The 19,578-nt window shown below is 37.1% G+C and overlaps 1 protein-coding gene across 1 annotated transcript in view; it reads right to left on the reverse strand.

Annotated features, from left to right (window-relative positions):
* USH2A (usherin) overlaps positions 1-19,578 on the reverse strand; it is a 930,103-nt gene that overhangs the window by 786,947 nt on the left and 123,578 nt on the right. Inside the window, exons 9-10 of the mRNA XM_068986285.1 lie at positions 7,439-7,634; positions 3,470-3,600 (exon numbers count right to left, since the gene is read on the reverse strand). Coding sequence (XP_068842386.1) covers positions 3,470-3,600; positions 7,439-7,634 — 327 coding nt within the window. The remainder of the gene's footprint in view (positions 1-3,469; positions 3,601-7,438; positions 7,635-19,578) is intronic.

Raw genomic sequence — 19,578 nt, forward strand, 5'->3', positions numbered from 1 at the left:
CTTTGTTGACAAAGTAATGTCTCTGCCTTTTAATATGCTGTCTAGGTTAGTCATAGCTCTTCTTTCAAGGAGCAAGTGTCTTTTAATTTCATGGCTGCAGTCACCATCTGCAGTGATTCTGGAGCCCAAGAAAATAGTCTGCCACTGTTTCCATTGTTTCCCCATCTACTTACCATAAAGTGATGGGACCAGATGCCATGATCTTAGCTTTTTGCATGTTGAATTTTAAGCCAGCACAAGATGGCAGAGTAGAAGGATGTGTGTTCAACTTCTGCGAGAACTCCAAAATTGTAACTCGCTGCTGAACAACAATTGACTGGAGAATGTTGCATCCCACCAAAAAAAAATGCCCAATGTAAAAGGGCAAAGGAGAAGCCCCAGTAAGATGGTAGGAGGGATGAAATCATATTTTGAATCAAACTCCATACCCACCAGAGACCTTGGAGGGCTCAAACAAAACCTTTACTCACCAGGACCTAGAGACCCCCACAGAGACTGAGCCAGACTTGCTTTTGAGTGTCTCCTGTGAAGGCACAGGTCAGCAGTGGCCTGCTGTAGGGATAAGGGCTCTGGCTGTAGCAGACCTGGGACACACAGTATGTGGCTTAAGCCATTTTGGAGGGTGTTGCCATTAGCCCCACCATAAAGCTGCCAAGCATACAACCCACAAACTGCAGAAAAATTATACTAAAGAAATTCTCACATTGTTAAGAAAATTCCAGGACCCACAACAGATTTCCCAACCTGAAGATCCAACAAAGGGACTGAGAATCCCCAGGGAATTTGACTTTGGAGGCCAGTGGGAAAGAACTTCCACAGGACTGGGGAAACAGAGTCTTGGAGGGCACAAACAAAACTTTGTGCATACCAGGAGCCAGGAGAAAGGGGCAGTGTCCACACAAGAGGCTGAGCCAGACTTGCCCGTGAGTGTCCAGGAGTCAGTCTCTAGCAGAGGTGTGGGTTGACAGTGGCCTGCTGTGGAGTCAGGGGCACTGAATACGACAGTGCGGGCCCAAGTCCTTTTGAAAGAGGTCACCATTACCTCCATTACCCCCACCACAGTTCTGCCTCAGGCCAAACAACAGGGAGGGAACACAGTCCTGTCCCTCAACAGAAAGTTGGATTAAAGATTTATTGAACATGGCCCCACCCATCAGAACAAGACCCAGATTCCCCACAGTCAGTCTCTCCCATCAGGAAGCTTCTAAAAGCCTCTTATCCTTATCCATCAGGGCAGACAGAATGAAAATCACAATCACAGAAAACTAACAAACTGATCACATGGACCACAGCCTTGTCTAATTCAATGACACTATGAGCCATGCCATGTAGGGCCACCCAAGACAGATGGGTGCTTGTGGAGAGTTCTAACAAAACATGGTGCACTGGAGAAGGGAATGGCGAAGCACTTCAGTATTCTTGCCTTGAGAATCCCATGAACAGTATGAAAAGGCAAAAAAGTTTTTAATACTGTACACTAAAATTACTTGACCTTAGGTCTTGAGGGAGAAAATATATTTAAGCAAAAACTTTATATATTGCTCATATTATTATAATAACCCTTCTAAATGACCATCTGACCATGACATTAGTGCTCAGATAGAATCTCTCATTTTCTCAACATTTAGTAAACAAATACATGTAGAGTACTCATTACATGACTGAAACCATGTTGCTTGTGTTGAACAGAGAGAAGACAGAGTATATAAATAAATTTGCTTAATAAAGGCTATAAGGAAAATGGGCTTCCCTTGTAGCTCAGCTGGTAAAGACTCCGCCTGCAACGTGAAAGACCTGGGTTCACTCCCTAGGTCAGGAAGATCCCCTGGAGAGTATTCTGGCCTGGAGAATTCCATGGACTGTATAGTCCATGGAGTCGCAAAGAGTCCGACAAGACTAAGCAACCTTCACTTTCACTTTCATAATGAAAATACAATTGGATGATGAGAAATACAGTGGCTTAAGAATGTTCTTTAATTGCTTGGTGAGTGAAGAGATCTCAAAGGATATATCAGTATTTGAGGTGAGATTTGGATAATAAGCAAAAGTCATATATACTGAAATTTCAGGGCAAGTGTGTAAGGATGAGATGTATAAAGACACAGATTTTAATAATCAACATATATAAAAAATATAATATGATTCTTTCAGAAAATAGTGCCCCAATATCACCATATAAAAACCATAGAAACTGCCTTTGTTGATTATTTGTCTACTCTTTAGCATTCCAATGAAGCATAAAATGCTCTTTCATTAACATACTATGGTTAATATGATGGTCTTCAAAATATAAACATTTTACTTTATATTATATTTGGCTTTTAATTGTTAAAAAAGTTTTTGTGCATGCTACAAGTTATATGACAAATACATTTTGCCTTGAACTCATTACATTTACACTGCAACTTAAAAACATTTTTTTTCTTTAACCAGATTGTGGCTTATGCTCTTGGCCACTGCATTCTCAACTATTTGCAAAAGAATTTAATTATTAAAAATTAACACAATCAGGGCTTCCTTGGTGGTCTGGTAGTTGAGAATCCGCCTTGCAAAGCAAGGGACACTGGTTCAATCCCTGGTCTGGGAAGATCCCACGTGCCGTGGAGCAACTAAACCCATGAGCCGCAACTACTGGGCCCACGTGCCTAGAGCCTGTGCTCCACACAAGAGAGAAGCCACTGCCTTGAGAAGCCTGAGCAGCACAACTAGAGAGCAGGCCCTACTTGCCACAATTAGAGAAAGCCTGTGCACAGGAATGAAGTCCCAGCACAATCAAAAAATAAAATAAGTAAATAAATCCTTTAAAAAATATTTTAAAAATTAATACAATCATTGAATTAGTTCTTCAATGCAAATTTGCCCTTTATCTATTTTTCTGTGGTAGGACTATCAGAAGAGGGGAAAAGCTTCAGTTGAAGACAGCACATTTAAATATGGAGCTACTTTTCCTGATTGGTAATACAGTTAGGATCTGTGTTAATACAGGTCAGACATCATTTGCAAAGTTGGTAATTAAAATTTATAAAATTATAGAAACATTGTACTGTTATAGAAAAGGTTACAAGAAATTTATCATAATTTCCATTTGGATCTATGTGTGATTTTTGCTATACTATCATCTATGAAATTGGGAGGAAAACTGTTCTTGTTTACCTAATATCACTTATTAATATTAATTCACAAATAATTCCCAGGCTTGTACTTAACTTCCTTCTTTGCTTATGGAACATCCTACCTCCCAGTTTTTTGACAACTGCAAACTTAAAAATAAAATGAGCCTTTTAATGTGCAAAGAACCATCCAGGTAACCTTATATTTCGTGTTCATATTAAAAGTTGCACAGAAATACCCTTAAAGCAACTTCTCTTTGAAATATTTCTTGGTATAGTCCTCAATTCCACTGATGGACCATATCTTGAATTTGTTCCTGAAAGACTGCTGTTCTTTATCTTTGACAGTGAGAACTCACCTGATCACAAAGGAAGCTACTGTTTCTTGTGCCAACTTTATCACAATCACAGGGTCTGCAAACATCTATGGCTGAAGGATCTGCACCAACTTGTCGGAAAAAGTAATCCTTACACTGCTCACAGTTCTTTCCTGCGTCAGGGAAAGGTTATGCATTATGACTTTCAATTCATTAAAATCGGCTGCATAATTCAAAATTAAAGACTGTATTCCTTTGAGGGAATTCTATAATTTTCGGGACGTCCATTTTAATGTACCTTTCATCTCTACCTGCCAGTTTAGTGATCCACAGCATATGAAACAATGAACCTGTTACAAAATGTGCTTTACTTCATTAAACTCCCATCTGTTATCTAATACCACACTTCTAAAAACCTGTGCTTTGCAGGGGCCCATACATTTTGAAATAGTTTATTTCCAAACTTAAAACTTTAGTTTCAGATCAGGTACTGAATCTAAATCAAATATGAGATATTTCTACATGTGTGGGAGAAGATAGCTATAGAGTTGGAAGCAAATAAGCATATAGTATTAAAATATTTTTCTGGAACTAAATTTGATAAAATAGAAGACTACTCTTAATGTAATTTATTATTCAATAGTCAATGTGATTAAATCTATTGGTGCCTATGGCCATTATTTTTCATTTCAAATATCAAAATACAATTTTATATTTAGCTACACCAAATAAATTTCATATTAAATGTTAGAATATCTTGACACTTTAGAAATATGAGCTAATTCCTGTTGTTTACAACTTATTATTCAGAAAATTTCCCTTTCCATCTTATATTAGAAAACAATATAAATTAGAGGAAGTTTCTAGAGTAAATATGAGTAGCATATCAGATCATTGAAATAAAAGTCAAGGCTGTCAATTCCCCCTTTAAACATGATGCATTTTTGCTCAAATATTGCTGAAATTGGCCCAATGTTAGAAGACTGAAAGTAACTTGGGCCTCCCTCATAGCTCAGTAGATAAGAATTCTGCCTGCAATGCAGGAGACCCGGGTTAAATCTTTGGGTCAGGAAGATCCCCTGGAGAAGAAAATGGCAACCCATTCCAGTATTCTTGCCTGGAGAACCCCATGGACAGAGGAGCCTGGCAGGCTACAATCCATGGGGTTGCAAAAGTCAGACATAACTTAGTGACTAAACACCATCATGAAAATAACATAATCAAACGAAAAACTCACATTCTAATGGATATTGAATATAGGCTAATTAAAAATAAAATGGATTTATGTCTAGGATATTTCCATTTATATATGCTGATGACTCCCAAATTTATATCTCCAATCTAGAAATCTCTTCTTTGTTAATCATTCAATGAATATTTATTGAGTGATTACCACATTCCAAATACTATGCTAAGTGCTGAGGAAAATATACAATGCACCCTTTTTACAGGGCTATCTTATAGTCTAGCAGGTAAGAAGAATCCTAATTAAATAATCACAGGAATAAATATACATTTAAAAGCTGTGGTAAGCATAAGATGCCACTCAAGTACACAGATTATACTGATCTTCTCTGAAGAATCATGGAAGGCTTTCTTTGAGAAAGGAGTTTCGGAACTGTTTCTGACTGCCTCAGTTCAGTTCAGTTTAGTCACTAAGTCGTGCCCAACTCCTTGCAACCTCACGGACTGCAGTACATCAGGCTTCCCTGTCCATCACCAACACGCAGAGCTTACTCAAACTCATGTCCATTGAGTTGGTGATGCCATCCAACCATCTCATTCTCTGTAGTCCCCTTCTCCTCCCGCCTTTAATCTTTCCCAGCATCAGGGTCTTTTCCAATGAGTCAGTTCTTTGCATCAGGTGGCCAAAGTATTGGAGTTTCAGCTTCGATATCAGTTCTTTCAATGAATATTCAGGACTGATTTCCTATAGGATGGACTGGTTGGATCTCCTTGCAGTCCAAGGGACTCTCAAGAGTCTTCTCCAACACCACAGTTCAAAAGAATCAATTCTTCGGCACTCAGCTTTCTTTATAGTCCAACTCTCACATCCATACATGACTACTGGAAAAACCATAGCCTTGACTAGATGGACCTTTGTTGGCAAAGTAACAGCTCTGCTTTTTTAATATGCTGCCTAGGTTGGCCATAACTTTTCTTCCAAGGAGTACGTGTCAAAGAGAGTTTATTCTTTGTTTCTTGGAAACATACAGGGAACATGTTCAAAACAGAATTTGCCATTTTCTCCTTAAATTTGATCCTCTTGTATCCTATCTTAATGGCTGGTACCAATTTTGACTGTGCTGCTCAAACTAGAGGGTTAGTCATAAGTCTTGACTCTTCGTACTTCCCTCATCTATACTCTGCACCTTGCTTAGAAAATGCCATCACTTTCTACTCTAAATATCTACTGGATCCACTCATACCTGTTCACACCACATTGTTTTAATTGTTTTCCCACATTGTTTTCATCTGAACTTTTGTAATACCTGACTAACTGGTTTTCCCAAACCAGTTTGACCCTCTGCAAACCATTCTCTATAACCTGATGGATGTTTCAAAACCACAATACTTTCCCAAAGTGCCCATATGTGGCATCTCATTAACTTTAGGGTACAAGCCAATCTCTTTATCATAGTTTAGATGGCCCTCTAGCATCTGAGCTCTGCCTTTCTTCCCGGTTCCTTTTCTTACAATCAACCATCTGCACTTCTGCAAGTGCGCCATGTTTCTGTTTCCTCTCGGACTTGATGCAACTGTTTCTCTTACTGGAAAACTTTGTCTACACCCTAATATCTACCCCTACTCCTTAACCTGGTTAACTCCTACTACTCTTCTCCACTTTAGCATTCATCAAACCTTTTAATTTCTTCCTTTAGTAGGGTGTCTTTACCACCATGTGGGCTTCCCAGGTGGCTCAGTGGTTTAAAAAAAAAATCTGCCTGCCAATACAGAGACACGGGTACAATCCCTACATCAAAAGATCCCCTGGAGGAGGAAATGGCAACCCACTCTAGTATTCTTGCCTGGGAAATCTCATGGACACAAGAACCTTGTTGGGTACAGTTCATGGGGTCACAAAGAAATGGACACAACTTAGTGACTAAACAAAAACAACAACAAACCACCACCATGTAATAATCCATACAAAGACAATAAAATTCATCATCTTAATAATTTTTATATTCCCAGAACCTAGCCAAGAGCTTGTACCATTTTACATTATCAGTAATTATCTAGCAAATTCATTCATGCTTCAAAGTAGCATAATTTCAAACCCATCAGACTTGGGCCATTATATTTTACAAATTCTGATATCATCATTTCTGCTTTTAACATATCAGCCTTTCAGAAAATAGTAATTTTTCAATGACTAGTCAAAATGCTGGTTGGTTCTTGAAACAAGACTTTAATAGTTAGTTTCTGCTTTTAATGAAAATTTTTAAAAAGAGGATTCCCAGATTATCAGAGGCCATGTCAAATCTGACATGCAAACATCTCTACATGAGAATCCAGGAATAGTAGAAGATCTGGGTCAAACAAGAACATTTATTTTTAGAATATATACATTCAGAATTGGAGAAGGAACTTTGGAGAAGGTGATCCACTCTAGTATTCTTACCTGGGAAATCCCATGGATAGAGGAGCCTGGTGGACTACAGTCCATGGGATCTCAAAAGAGTTGGACACAACTTAGTGACTAAATAGCAACAATAATACATTCAGAATAATACAGCAATTCTTGATTTATCCAATACATATTTATGATCTAATCAAATGGTGTGAACTTATTTTAAAAAATCCTTTTCCTGAAATTATATAGTTTTAAGACTCCAGTATTTGAAAGCTATCCAATTGGAATTATGAATATTTGGTAAACCAGAGTAGTTTTCAAACTTAATAGTATGAAAGCACTTTCTTAAATAGAATAGCAATATATAATTTAAAATAATATGCATTATATGGAGGTCAAGTCTATCTTTGTTACTTGTGTTATTATCTAGTTACCTGCAGTGTTATGCTCACAGTCATCACAGACTCCTCCACCTCCTCTGTAGTGCTCCAGTGGAAAGGGATCCACTGAGATGTTGTAGTGGCAGCTTCTGGAGTGGCTGTTGCACTCACAGGGTTTACAGTTAAAGGCATGAACATGATCACTTTGGCGGAAAGGCTTGTTATTATAAAGAGGCAGGCAGCGATCACACTAGAATAAAGTAATACCAGAATGATAAATATATAAAGCTGTATTTTTTCTTTTTATTTACCTATCAGATACTTTCACTAGATAGAAAGCTAATATCAAAAAGTTAAAAGCCAGCCACTATTGTATTTTTAAACTGTTTTATACATCAGAAATCAGCATATTACAGGCATGGTCACACAGATTTATAAAAGTGAAAATGAAAGCTGAAACCATGTAAAGTGATCTTAATAACCAGTGGGGGAAATTATGATTGTTTCACAATCTGAAATTTCTTCTCAAAACATTAAAAACTTGACTTTGAAGTCCTGGTTCTACCAAGTAAAGAGCTTAGAGTCATCACTCCATCATAACAAAAAATAAAATGTTGAACAGAATGAAAAAAACAATGACTCTCCCTCCGTACCTAAGTGGGGGACACAGGGCAAACAGCTGTCCCTAAGATTGGAGAAACAGGCAAATACAGGGAGTCTCAGCTATAGGAGGCCAACAAAGGTCTGTCTAGTCAAAGCTATGGTTTTTCCAGTCATCATGTATAGATGTGAGAGTTGGACTATGAAGAAAGCTGAGCACCAAAGAATTGATGCTTTTGAACTGTGGTGTTGGAGAAGACTCTTGAGAGTCCCTTGGACTGCAAGGAGATCCAACCAGTCCATCCTAAAGGAAATCAGTCTTGAATATTCTTTGGAAGGACTGATGCTGAAGCTGAAACTCCAATACTTAGGTCACCTGAGGCGAAGAACTGACTCATTGGAAAAGACCCTGATGCTGGAAAAGACTGAAAGAGGGAGGAGAAGGGGACGATGAGGATGAGATGGTTGAATGGCATCACCAACTTTATGGACATGAGTTTGAGTAAGCTTTGGGAGTTGGTGATGGACAGGGAAGCCTGGTGTGCTGCAGTCCATGCAGTCACAAAGAGTCGGACACGACTGTGTGACTGAACTGAACTGACAGCTATAGAAACAAAGATTCATTGGCAGAAGCTTCCATAGAAATGAATGCCAGGGTGGAAAATCTGAAATATAATTGATATTTTGTTGGAAGTTCAGTGTGGACAAGTCTGAGATTTGAAAACTCCAGGGTAATAAGGGGGTCCCCACAATTTTGACCATGTTCTCACAGTAGATAAACTTAGGGGAAAACGACCTGATGCTTCTGGCAGAGGGAGAAGAAAGGGAGCATTTTTAAATACATAAGAACACTTTTGTTCTTCTGATCAATATCTGCCTTAGGATAAAGTAGCTGATCAGAGCCTAACTGACCTGAAAAAGAGAAGCACTAAACTCCAGCCCCTCCAGTCTTCCTGTCCCACCTAAAGGGGAGGTGGGTAGTGGCAACAAAGGCACACAAGAAATTCATAGTCCAGAGGAAAAGGCTCACTGAAAGACTGAAGCCTAATCATAAGACTATAGAACATACCCCCTCCCCTCCTCACCAGCAGATTGCTAAAAACCTGTTTACAGTAGTTCATTTCAACTGGCACATCATGTCTGCTTTTCAAGAAAGGAAAAAAAAATTCAAGGCATACCAGAAAGAGCAAACATCAGAGTTGTTATGGCAGAGATGTTAGAATTATCAGGCTTCCCAGGTAGCACTAGTGGTAAAGAACCTGCCCATCAATGCAGGAAATTTAAGGGACATAAGTTCAAGTCCTAGGTCAGGAATATCTCCCAGAGAAAGGCATGGCAAATCACATCACTATTCTTGCCTGGAGAATCCCATGGACAGAGGAGTCTGACGGTATGCTTCAAGAGGTCGCAAAGAGTCAGGCATGACTGAAGTGACCTAGCACACATGCCTGCAAGATTAATATGCTATGGACTCTAATGGATCAAGCAGAGAGCATGCAAGAAGAGATGATTAAGATAGCAGAGAGATGGAAATTCCATGAAAGAACAAAAAGCAAGCACTGAAGATCAAAAACACTGTACTAAAAATGAACAATGCCTTTGATGAGCTTAGTGGTAGACTGCACAAGGCTGAAGAGGGAATCTCTGAACTAGATGACAGATACATCACTAGAAGCTTCAAAAACCGAAAAGCAAAAAAAAAAAACCTGAAAAAACAAAACAGAAAACCCAAGGACTGTGAGAAAACTGAAAAAGTAGCAAAATATATATAATAGGAATATCAGAGGGAGAAGAAATATTTGAAACAACAATAAAACCTACTACACTGAGGTATATTTTTCAAACTACAGAGAAACAAAGAATAAATTCCAAAAGAGAAACCAAAATTAAAGACACTGAGCCTACAGAGTTACTAACTAATGACATCCCATTTCTCCTCAGAAAATGTAAACAAGAAGAGAATTGCATGAAATACTTAAAGTGTTCAGAGAAAAAACTCACCAACCTAGAATTATATACTATGCACAATTATCCCTCAAAAGTGAGGGAGAAATAAAGATGTGTAAGACACACACAAATGGAAAAAATGTGTTGCCAGTAACCTTGACTTGGAAGAAATTTTAAAAGAAGTTTTGTAGAGAAGAGAAAAATAATATAGGTAAGAAACTTGCCCCTACGTAAAGAAAGGAAGAGCATCAAAGAAGGAATAAGTAATGATGAGACTATTAAAACTTTCATCAGTTAAAAATGTAAAGAGAAATATTTAGAAAATATTAAAACTAACAATAAATTATAATTTAACATTAGAAACTTTGAGAATTAAATTATTTTCTTTGTTAAAAAGCATTATCTTAAATAGAGCTTACCTTCTTATTCTATAAATTTCCATATAGAACAAGCATCTTTTCTACACCTTGAGAACTGTCATACTCTATTTCTAAGCATGGATCAGCCTACTTATATCATTTGCATATTTGTGCTTTCATTGACATGAAATATATCTGAGAATTCTTTAAGGTAAAGTCTTTGTCCACATCACTTCAGCTAGGACATATTTACCTATTCATCACAACCAATGTTAACATTTATGCTAAATTCACCTTAAGTTGCTCTGCCTGCATATATAAATGCAAATGGTAGCACTGATCAACTATTTTGTTTGTAAGAAGAAATGTGTAATTGAACTTCCACTCCCAAAACATTTTCTTTCCATCATTTCAACAATCATTGTTTTTTGAATATTCACACTCATAAAAACCAAAAGAGTTTATCACTGACAAAGACATTATATAACTACAAGCTTCTTTGTGAATGAAATGATTAATGAATGTGCACTGACCAGTCACCACATATTGAAAGAAGAGACATGATTGGTCACTGATCATGATGTGCAATGATTATTTATTTAGTAGTTTGTGGACTGAAGAGCCAGCAGCAAAATTATATAAAATCTATATTTTATATAATTATTTACAGTTAATATACCATAATAACTAATATATGAAACATGTTTTTAGAGGGCTGATGCTTAACTAAACTATGGTAAATGAAATTCATGCATATTGGAACAGTGAAGATGCAATTGCCTGTATAACTGAAGAAAATTTTTCTAAGTCACATAAAACTTGTTATGTACTGGATCAATTAAAGCTAGAATTTTTTAAAATTAATTATTTAGCTTATCTAATACAAATACAATTTATGGACCAAGCCAAATTAAGGAACAATCCATAGGCACTGAGCTAAAATTTTAGGCTAAATGTGTACTTAACAAAAGTAGTAATATCCATTTTATAAAATAAAGTAGAAAATAAAAATCATTGACAATTTGAACATCAAGTAATAAGTCAAAATATTTAAATGAGATGATTTTTTTCAAAACTTTTAAGTATATATTTTTTCTTTTTCAAAATTGGGACTACACAGAAACTCACATAAACACACACATACATATCCCATATTCAGTTCAGTTGCTCAGTCATGTCCAACTCCTTACAACCCCATGAAATGCAGCACGCCAGACCTCCCTGTCCATCACCACCTGCGATAGTCTACCCAAACCCATGTCCATTTAGTCAGTGATGCCATCCAACCATCTCATCCTCTGTCATCCTCTTTTCCTGCCCTCAGTCTTTCCCAGCATCAGGGTCTTTTCAAATGAGTCAGTTCTTCGCATCAGCATCAAAGTATTAAAGTTTCAGCTTCAACAGCAGTCCTTCCAATGAACACCCAGGATTGATCTCCTTTAGGATGGACTGGTTGGATCTCCTTGCAGTCCAAGGGACTCTCAAGAGTCTTCTCCAACATCACAGTTCAAAAGTATCAATTCTCCAGCGCTCAGCTTTCTTCATAGTCCAACTCTCACATCCATACATGACTACTGGAAAAACAATAGCCTTGACTAAATGGACATTTATTGGCAAAGTAATGTCTCTGCTTTTTAATATGCTGTCTAGGTTGGTCATAACTTTCCTTCCAAGGAGTAAGTGTCTTTTAATTTCATGGCTGCAATCACCATCTGCAGTGATTTTCAGTTCAGTTCAGTTCAGTCACTCAGTCGTGTCTGACTCTTTGCGACCCCATGAATCACAGCACGCCAGGCCTCCCTGTCCTTCACCAACTCCTGGAGTTCACTCAGATTCATGTCCATCGAGTCAATGATGCCATCCAGCCATCTCATCCTGGGTCGTCCCCTTCTCCTCCTGCCCCCAATACCTCCCAGCATCAAAGTCTTTTCCAATGAGTCAACACTTCAAATGAGGTGGCCAAAGTACTGGAGCTTCAGCTTTAGCATCACTCCTTCCAAAGAAATCCCAGGGCTGATCTCCTTCAGAATGGACTGGTTGGATCGCCTTGCAGTCCAAGGGACTCTCAAGAGTCTTCTCCAACACCACAGTTCAAAAGCATCAATTCTTTGGCGCTCAGCCTTCTTCACAGTCCAACTCTCACATCCATACATGACCACTGGAAAAACCATAGCCTTGACTAGACGGACCTTAGTCAGCTAAGTGATGTCTCTGCTTTTGAATATGCTATCTAGGTTGGTCATAACTTTTCTTCCAAGGAGTGTCTTTTAATTTCATGGCTGCAGTCACCATCTGCAGTGATTTTGGAGCCCAAAAAAATAAAGTCTGACACTGTTTCCACTGTTTCCCCATCTATTTCCCATGAAGTGATGGGACCAGATGCCATGATCTTCGTTTTCTGAATGTTGAGCTTTAAACCACATTTTTCACTCTCCTCTTTCACTTTCATCAAGAAGCTCTTTAGTTCCTCTTCGCTTTCTGCCATAAGGGTGGTGTCATCTGCATATCTGAGGTTATTGATATTTCTCCCGGAAATCTTGATTCCAGCTTGTGTTTCTTCCAGTCCAGCATTTCTCATGATGTACTCTGCATATAAGTTAAATAAGCAGGGTGACAATATACAGCCTTGATGCACTCCTTTTCCTATTTGGAACCAGTCTGTTGTTCCATGTCCAGTTCTAACTGTTGCTTCCTGACCTGCATACAGATTTCTAAAGAGGCAGGTCAGGTGGTCTGGTATTCCCATTTCTCTCAGAATTTTAGAGCCCCCCCAAAATAAAGTCAGCCACTGTTTCCACTGTTTCCCCATCCATTTGCCATGAAGTGATGGGACCGGATACCATGATCTTCTTTTTCTGAATGTTGAGCTTTAAGCCAACTTTTTCACTCTCCTCTTTCACCTTCATCAAGAGGCTCTTTACTTCTTCTTCACTTTCTGCCATAAGGGTGATGTCATCTGCATATCTGAGGTAATTGATGTTTCTCCCAGCAATCTTGATTCCAGCTTGTGTTTCATCCAGCCCAGCGTTTCTCATGATGTACTCTGCATATAAGTTAAATAAGCACGGTGACACTATAGTCCTGTGATGTACTCCTTTTCCTATCTGGAACCAGTCTGTTGTTCCATGTCCAGTTATAACTGTTGCTTCCTGACCTGCATACAGGTTTCTCAAGAGGCAGGTCAGGTGGTGTGGTATTCCCATCTCCTTTAGAATTTCCCACAGTTTATTGTGATCCACACAGTCAAAGGTTTTGGTATAATCAATAAAGCAGAAATAGCACATATTATACATTTAAAATCTAGAAGTTACAAGATAAAGGAGGAGGAATAAGGAGGATGAGCAGAGTAAAAATCCAACAGAAGTTTTGATCTTGAGTTCAAATGACACCAGGAGTATGTTAGACAGTGTGTACTGAATACATTGTCTGCAACCATTGGTAGGGGATTTTGTGATCACAAATGTACTGGTCTATGATCTGATTTAGATGATGTAGCCGAAAGAGTAGACCAATGAGCAGTTTACAGCCAAAGTGCATTTCTGTCTTATTATCTGTAGTTACAACTACTGAGTAGGTCTTATCTAAACTTCATTCCTAGTAGTCATGAGATATCACCAGCATACAACTATCGCATCTAGGAGTCCTCCATGTATGGGAGCTCTATCCTCATCGTATAGGCAGAACAGATGAAAACTCACTTTCAGACCTTCTGGTTTGGGAGAAAAGAAACATGCTTATCAATTTTTTCCCCCAGGTCAATCATCCATGCAATTAATCTCATCCCCAATATTTCAAAATCTCTATCTCATTGCAAAACTTTGGCCAAAGGCAAAATTTTGCTGCAATACCTGAAGTCTAATTTTTTTTACTTTATTTCAAAGTATTCTTGTTGATGACTTTGCTCTCCCAATGATGATTTTAATATTATTCAAGTTATGCTTTTTGCATAACTTGGTGGAAGTGATGATATGCAACCTGTGGTCCTGTCATACTGATTACAGATGTAGTTTGTCTTCAACAAAGCAACTGCCAGCTGTTGGAGTTTGGGATGCTGTCTACATGAATTAGTGGAGCAAATTCAGGAAAACCATTCTTTTTGACATTCTTATGAACACAACATTTCTGCTTTTAGACTATGATCTAAAGACTCATTGGAGACTTTATCCTTATTGTCAATTTAAAAGCCATTATCAAAAAGTCCTATAGTAAATAATTCTGGACTCAATACTATATCCATGTTCCAAAGATACAGTCCTGAGTCCTTTAACATTTAAAAACAAAGAGGAATTCGCCACTAACCTAATGGAATGGTTTGGGTCCAACCAAGTAGTTGTTAGTGGCAATGGCTAGCCTTTTTGTGAACAATAAAAAACCCTACATAAATATTGGTAACATTTCATCCCTTTCTAGAGAAATCAAGCGTAGTTATCATCTTTTCAATTAAAAAAATATTATACCACTTGGGTGCAAGAATTTGTGGAAAAGGTGAGTACAGACACTAGTCCTAGGAAAGGAAGTTGTCCACACCTATCAGGACAGCATGTGTACATTCCACTGAACCAAATAATTCTACTGAAAATTCAGGAAAGTTCATTTTTTAAACTATTTGAAAAATATATTTTATAATGTGGCCCTTATAATAAGAAAGAATAGGATATGAATGTCCAAAAGTAAAGAAATGGTAAAAAAAAAAAAATATCATATATCTTCTAAGAAACATACTGCAAACATTCATAGATACAAATGTAGATGAGATTACATAATACAATCTGAATTTAGAAACAAGTGAAAGTAATATGTAGAGTATAATCCTATTTTCTAAATAAAGGTAGATTCATATATGTATATGAATATAGAGATACAACTTTAAGAAGATAGAAACAGATGACACAGACTTGTAAATAACAATAATAAAATAATCTGAAATGATACAAGCTAAGTTATTTGCCAAGGTTGTCTATGGATGGTAGGGTTACAGATGAATTTTACTTTTTTATAATAAAATTTCTTTCCATGGTGTACATTTATTGCTAATGTATTAAAAATTGTGGGCAAATAAAATGCAACTGCATGGATTGTTGGTCTTCCCTAGTGGCTCAGCAGTAAAGAATCTGCCTGCCAAGCAGGAGACGTGAGTTTGATCTTCTGGGTCAGAAGATCCCCTGGAAAAGGAAATAGCAACCCACTCCAGTATTCTTGCCTAGGAAATCCCAAGGACAGAGGAGCCTTGTGGGATACAGTCCAAGGAGTCTTGAAGAGTCGGACACAACTTAGTAACTAAACAGCAGCAGCACCATATACTTACAAGGAAATTACACATTATTTACATCACTTGCATGTCACATTCACTGAAAAAAGCTAAGAAAATTAAAATGTACTTGTTTTAAATTACACAGAGATCAGTAAGATAGTGTAGAGAAAATGATTCTCTTTTTTGAGCATAACGTAATGAGTTACCAGTAAACAATATAATTTTTAAAAGGTAAAAAAAATTTTCAAAAGAATGAGATTAACATATCAAAGCAAAGATTTTGAGAGATAACATCCTAAATGTCTGTTTTAAAATTTAATTGAAAAAATACACAACTAAATGGCGCCTTGGCACACATTTTGGCCTCTGATCTTAAGGATGAAGCTATACTTTACGATTTTATGTGGTTTACAAATTTCATACAATGGTTAATGTTTTCATCTTATAATTCTGTTTCTCACAACTTCTGTTTGAAAATACAAAGACAGTCAAGAAATACTAATTAAGTGCATTATGAATACTAATTAAGTGCATTATGAATAAAGTTTTGAATTCTCACAATTACTTCTATCTCTGCTATCAATGACTTTTGAAGTTTCATTTAAAATCTAGAAATAGGTGTACATCGTATTTTATGCAGGTTCTGAACCAAGTGGTTTTCTATTTAATGTCCCAATCTGCAGTTAATCATTTGTCACTTTCAATTATGTTTCAGTTTGTTCTGTAATAACTGGATTCCCCCTGATATGTCCCCGGATGTACAAATTATAAGATTCGACAATGGCTATATCAGGATGAGGACCTTTATCAACTGATTCATTTAACTCCTTTCATTTTGATAGCTTCTTAAAGGCTGCTAGTCAATTCCACTAAGCTGCAGTCAAGTTCTTTGACATATTCAGGTAGACAAATCATAGAACAATCATTGAATATAGAAAACAGTGATGAAATTTATTTTACTACATTATGTATTAATATTACACAATGGCATTTCTCTGACTAGCAAAGACAATCTTTCAAAAATCTTCCACAGGTCCAAAAGCACTTTTATCAGCTCTACTGTTGTCAGTCTCAAGTTTGCTGTCTTATTTCCAGTATTTCAAATCTGATCCTAATTTACAGAAAAAATACAAGATGCATATAGTTACATTTTCAAAAATCTAACCATACAAACTATATATTTCTTTAGCCAATTATCCAGCAATATCAAATGACCACTATGCATATTTAAAAGAAGGAAGAAGAAAATGTCCTCTTAATCAAAGATACATAAAGGGAGTGGGAAGGTGGGAGATGAGATGAGATCTTCTCAGAAGTTACTCATGGAAGAGTTCAACAGATCCAAAAGTCCAACAGATTCAATGCCCTTTGAAAGCTGAAGTTCATTATGATGACCACAAGTTACCAAAATCAGCTTGTCTTCAGTGACAGAACAAAGTAAGTGATTTGTTTTATTTTAGAATGGCTTCAAAAAACAGATTAAAACTTCTTTTAATGTTCATTTTAAAAGATCACATCTGGAAAATTTACAAGAAGCAGTTAATTCTCCAATTATGGTAAATGAATGAAACAAATCTTTCTTTAAAAAAAAAATACTCTAGTACATACCATACAGGCTAAAGTATTAGAAGTGCAAAGAACAACTATGGGTACAGCCTCATTTCGATAAGCACTTGCAGAGAAAATAGAATCTTGTCTATACTTTTAAAATCACTGCAATTATCATAGAATATTACAATATCGCATATACTTCTCTGTTGTCCTTGCTAGATTCTGAGCTTCCTTAAGCAGGAATCAGATTTTGTTATCTAGTGAATCTCAGCATAATGCCTGAAATTTTGTTCAATAAATGTATCTTAGGTGAGAGAATGAATAAACAAATTAATATATGAATGAATGAATAAATCCATGGACAGCTGATGCAAAAAGAGCTCATCTCTATCAGGGAATTCCTTTCATTCACTCCTTGCTCTAGCAAAGAAAAAAAAAAAGTGAGAAAAAATTAGTTCCCTTTCTACGCTCAACAGCAAAATGTCCACAGATGTTGTTATCTAGGCAATGCTCTCTGTATACTAAGAACAGCTAAGCCTTACGGTGTCAGGCCCAAGTGCTTCATATGTATAAGCTGACTGAATCTTTCCAGCTACCTATGAAGCAGTAGTTGCAATTAACTCTGTTTTATTACAGCTGAGAAAACTGAGGAATAGGCAAGAAATTTAATAATTTTCTAAAATCATCCACTAGAATGTCAACTAATATAAACTAGAATATAAAAAATTTTAAGGTCAGAAAAGTTTGTTATTTTTTATTCATGACTATATTTTCAGTGTCTAGAAGCCCTAACACATAGCAGGTATTCAATTTAGATAAGTAGAAGATAGATACATACATACATACATATGTACATAGACAGCCCTTACTCCTAATCATTATGCTAAACTGTTCCAAGATATATGAAATGATCTCTGAGGGAGGGAGATGTTGAGTAGTTTACTAAGACTGGAATGTCCATACCTACCTCCTTCTGCTCAAAGGGGATGGCACAGCCCAGGATGAAAGTGAAAGAAGAGAGTGAAAAAGCTGGCTTAAAATTCAACATTCAAAAAACAAGGATCATGGCATCCAGTCCCATCATTTCATGGCAAACAGATGGGAAAACAATGGAAACAGTGACAGACTTTATTTGGGGGGCTCCAAAATCATTGCAGATGGTGACTGCAGTCGTGAAATTAAAAGACACTTGCTCCTTGGAAGAAAAGTTATGACTAACCTAGAGAGCATATTAAAAGGCAGAGACATTACTTTGCTGACAAAGGTCCATCTAGTCAAAGCTATGGTTTTTCCAGTAGGTGTGTATGGATGTGAGAGCTGAACTATGAAGAAAGCTGAGCACCAAAGAATTACTGCTTTTGAACTGTGGTGTTGGAGAAGACTCCTGAGAGTTCTGTGGCCTGCAAGGAGATCTAACCAGTCCATCTGAAAGGAAATCAGTCCTGAGTATTTACTGGAAGAATTGATGCTGAAGCTGAAACTCCAGTACTTTGGCCACCTGATGTGAAGTACTGACTCATTTGAAAAGACCCTGATGCTGGGAAAGATTGAAGGCAGAAGAGAAGGGGACGACAGAGAATGAGATGGTTGAATGGCATCACCAACTCAATGGACATGAGTCTGAACAAGCCCCGGGAATTGGTGATGGACAGGGAAGCCTGGCATGCTGCAGTCCATGGGGTTGCAAAGAGTCGGACACAACTAAGCAACTGAACTGAGCTGAGCCCTGGAAACCCAAAGTAGCCATTACCCCATCCTCAATGAGAAAATTTATAGGTATGCAGGCAGCCCCTGTCTCTATAGGAAGGAAAGGAAGGAATCTGTTCCTAAGTGAGAGATATAAACTGTTCATTTTTCCATGGGGTCACAAAGAGCCTTTTGGACATGACTGAGAGACTAACACACACACATAGTACTACTCACTGAGCTAAAATAATTCATTTGTTAAAACTATTCCCAAACAGCCTAAACAAATTAAAGATCTTTGGAAAGTCTACAAATTGCTCCTTTTTCATCACTAAAAGCCAAAACAGTGTGTTGGAAATTTTTAGAGTCTAAATCTCTGATAATAATAATTGTCCTCAGGCTCTAGTCACAGCTTCCACTTTCTTTCAGATATAGCAGGAATTGTAATTCAAATGACGCAATTTCAGTATAATTTCTTTTGTCTATTAGATAGAAAAATCATCATTATAAACAATGAACACAAAAACTTCAGTGTAATCATGTAACTCCTTTTCTTTTCCCCAATAGAAGTTTCGCTGGGTATCTCTAATACTCTAATCACAAAGATATTGTTACACAAACTTGTTAGTTATTTATCATGATATATTGGGTTAGGGGTTGTAGAAGCATAGATAATACTTCCAATTGCAGAAAGAATCCAGACAGAAACTGGCTGAATGCTTTACACACAGTAAGTGATCAATACACATTTGATAAATACGTGAATGTATGGATGAATGACCTAATAGCTTGCTTATATT

Source organism: Capricornis sumatraensis, chromosome 14, assembly GCF_032405125.1.
Source record: "Capricornis sumatraensis isolate serow.1 chromosome 14, serow.2, whole genome shotgun sequence".
NCBI lineage: Eukaryota > Metazoa > Chordata > Mammalia > Artiodactyla > Bovidae > Capricornis > Capricornis sumatraensis.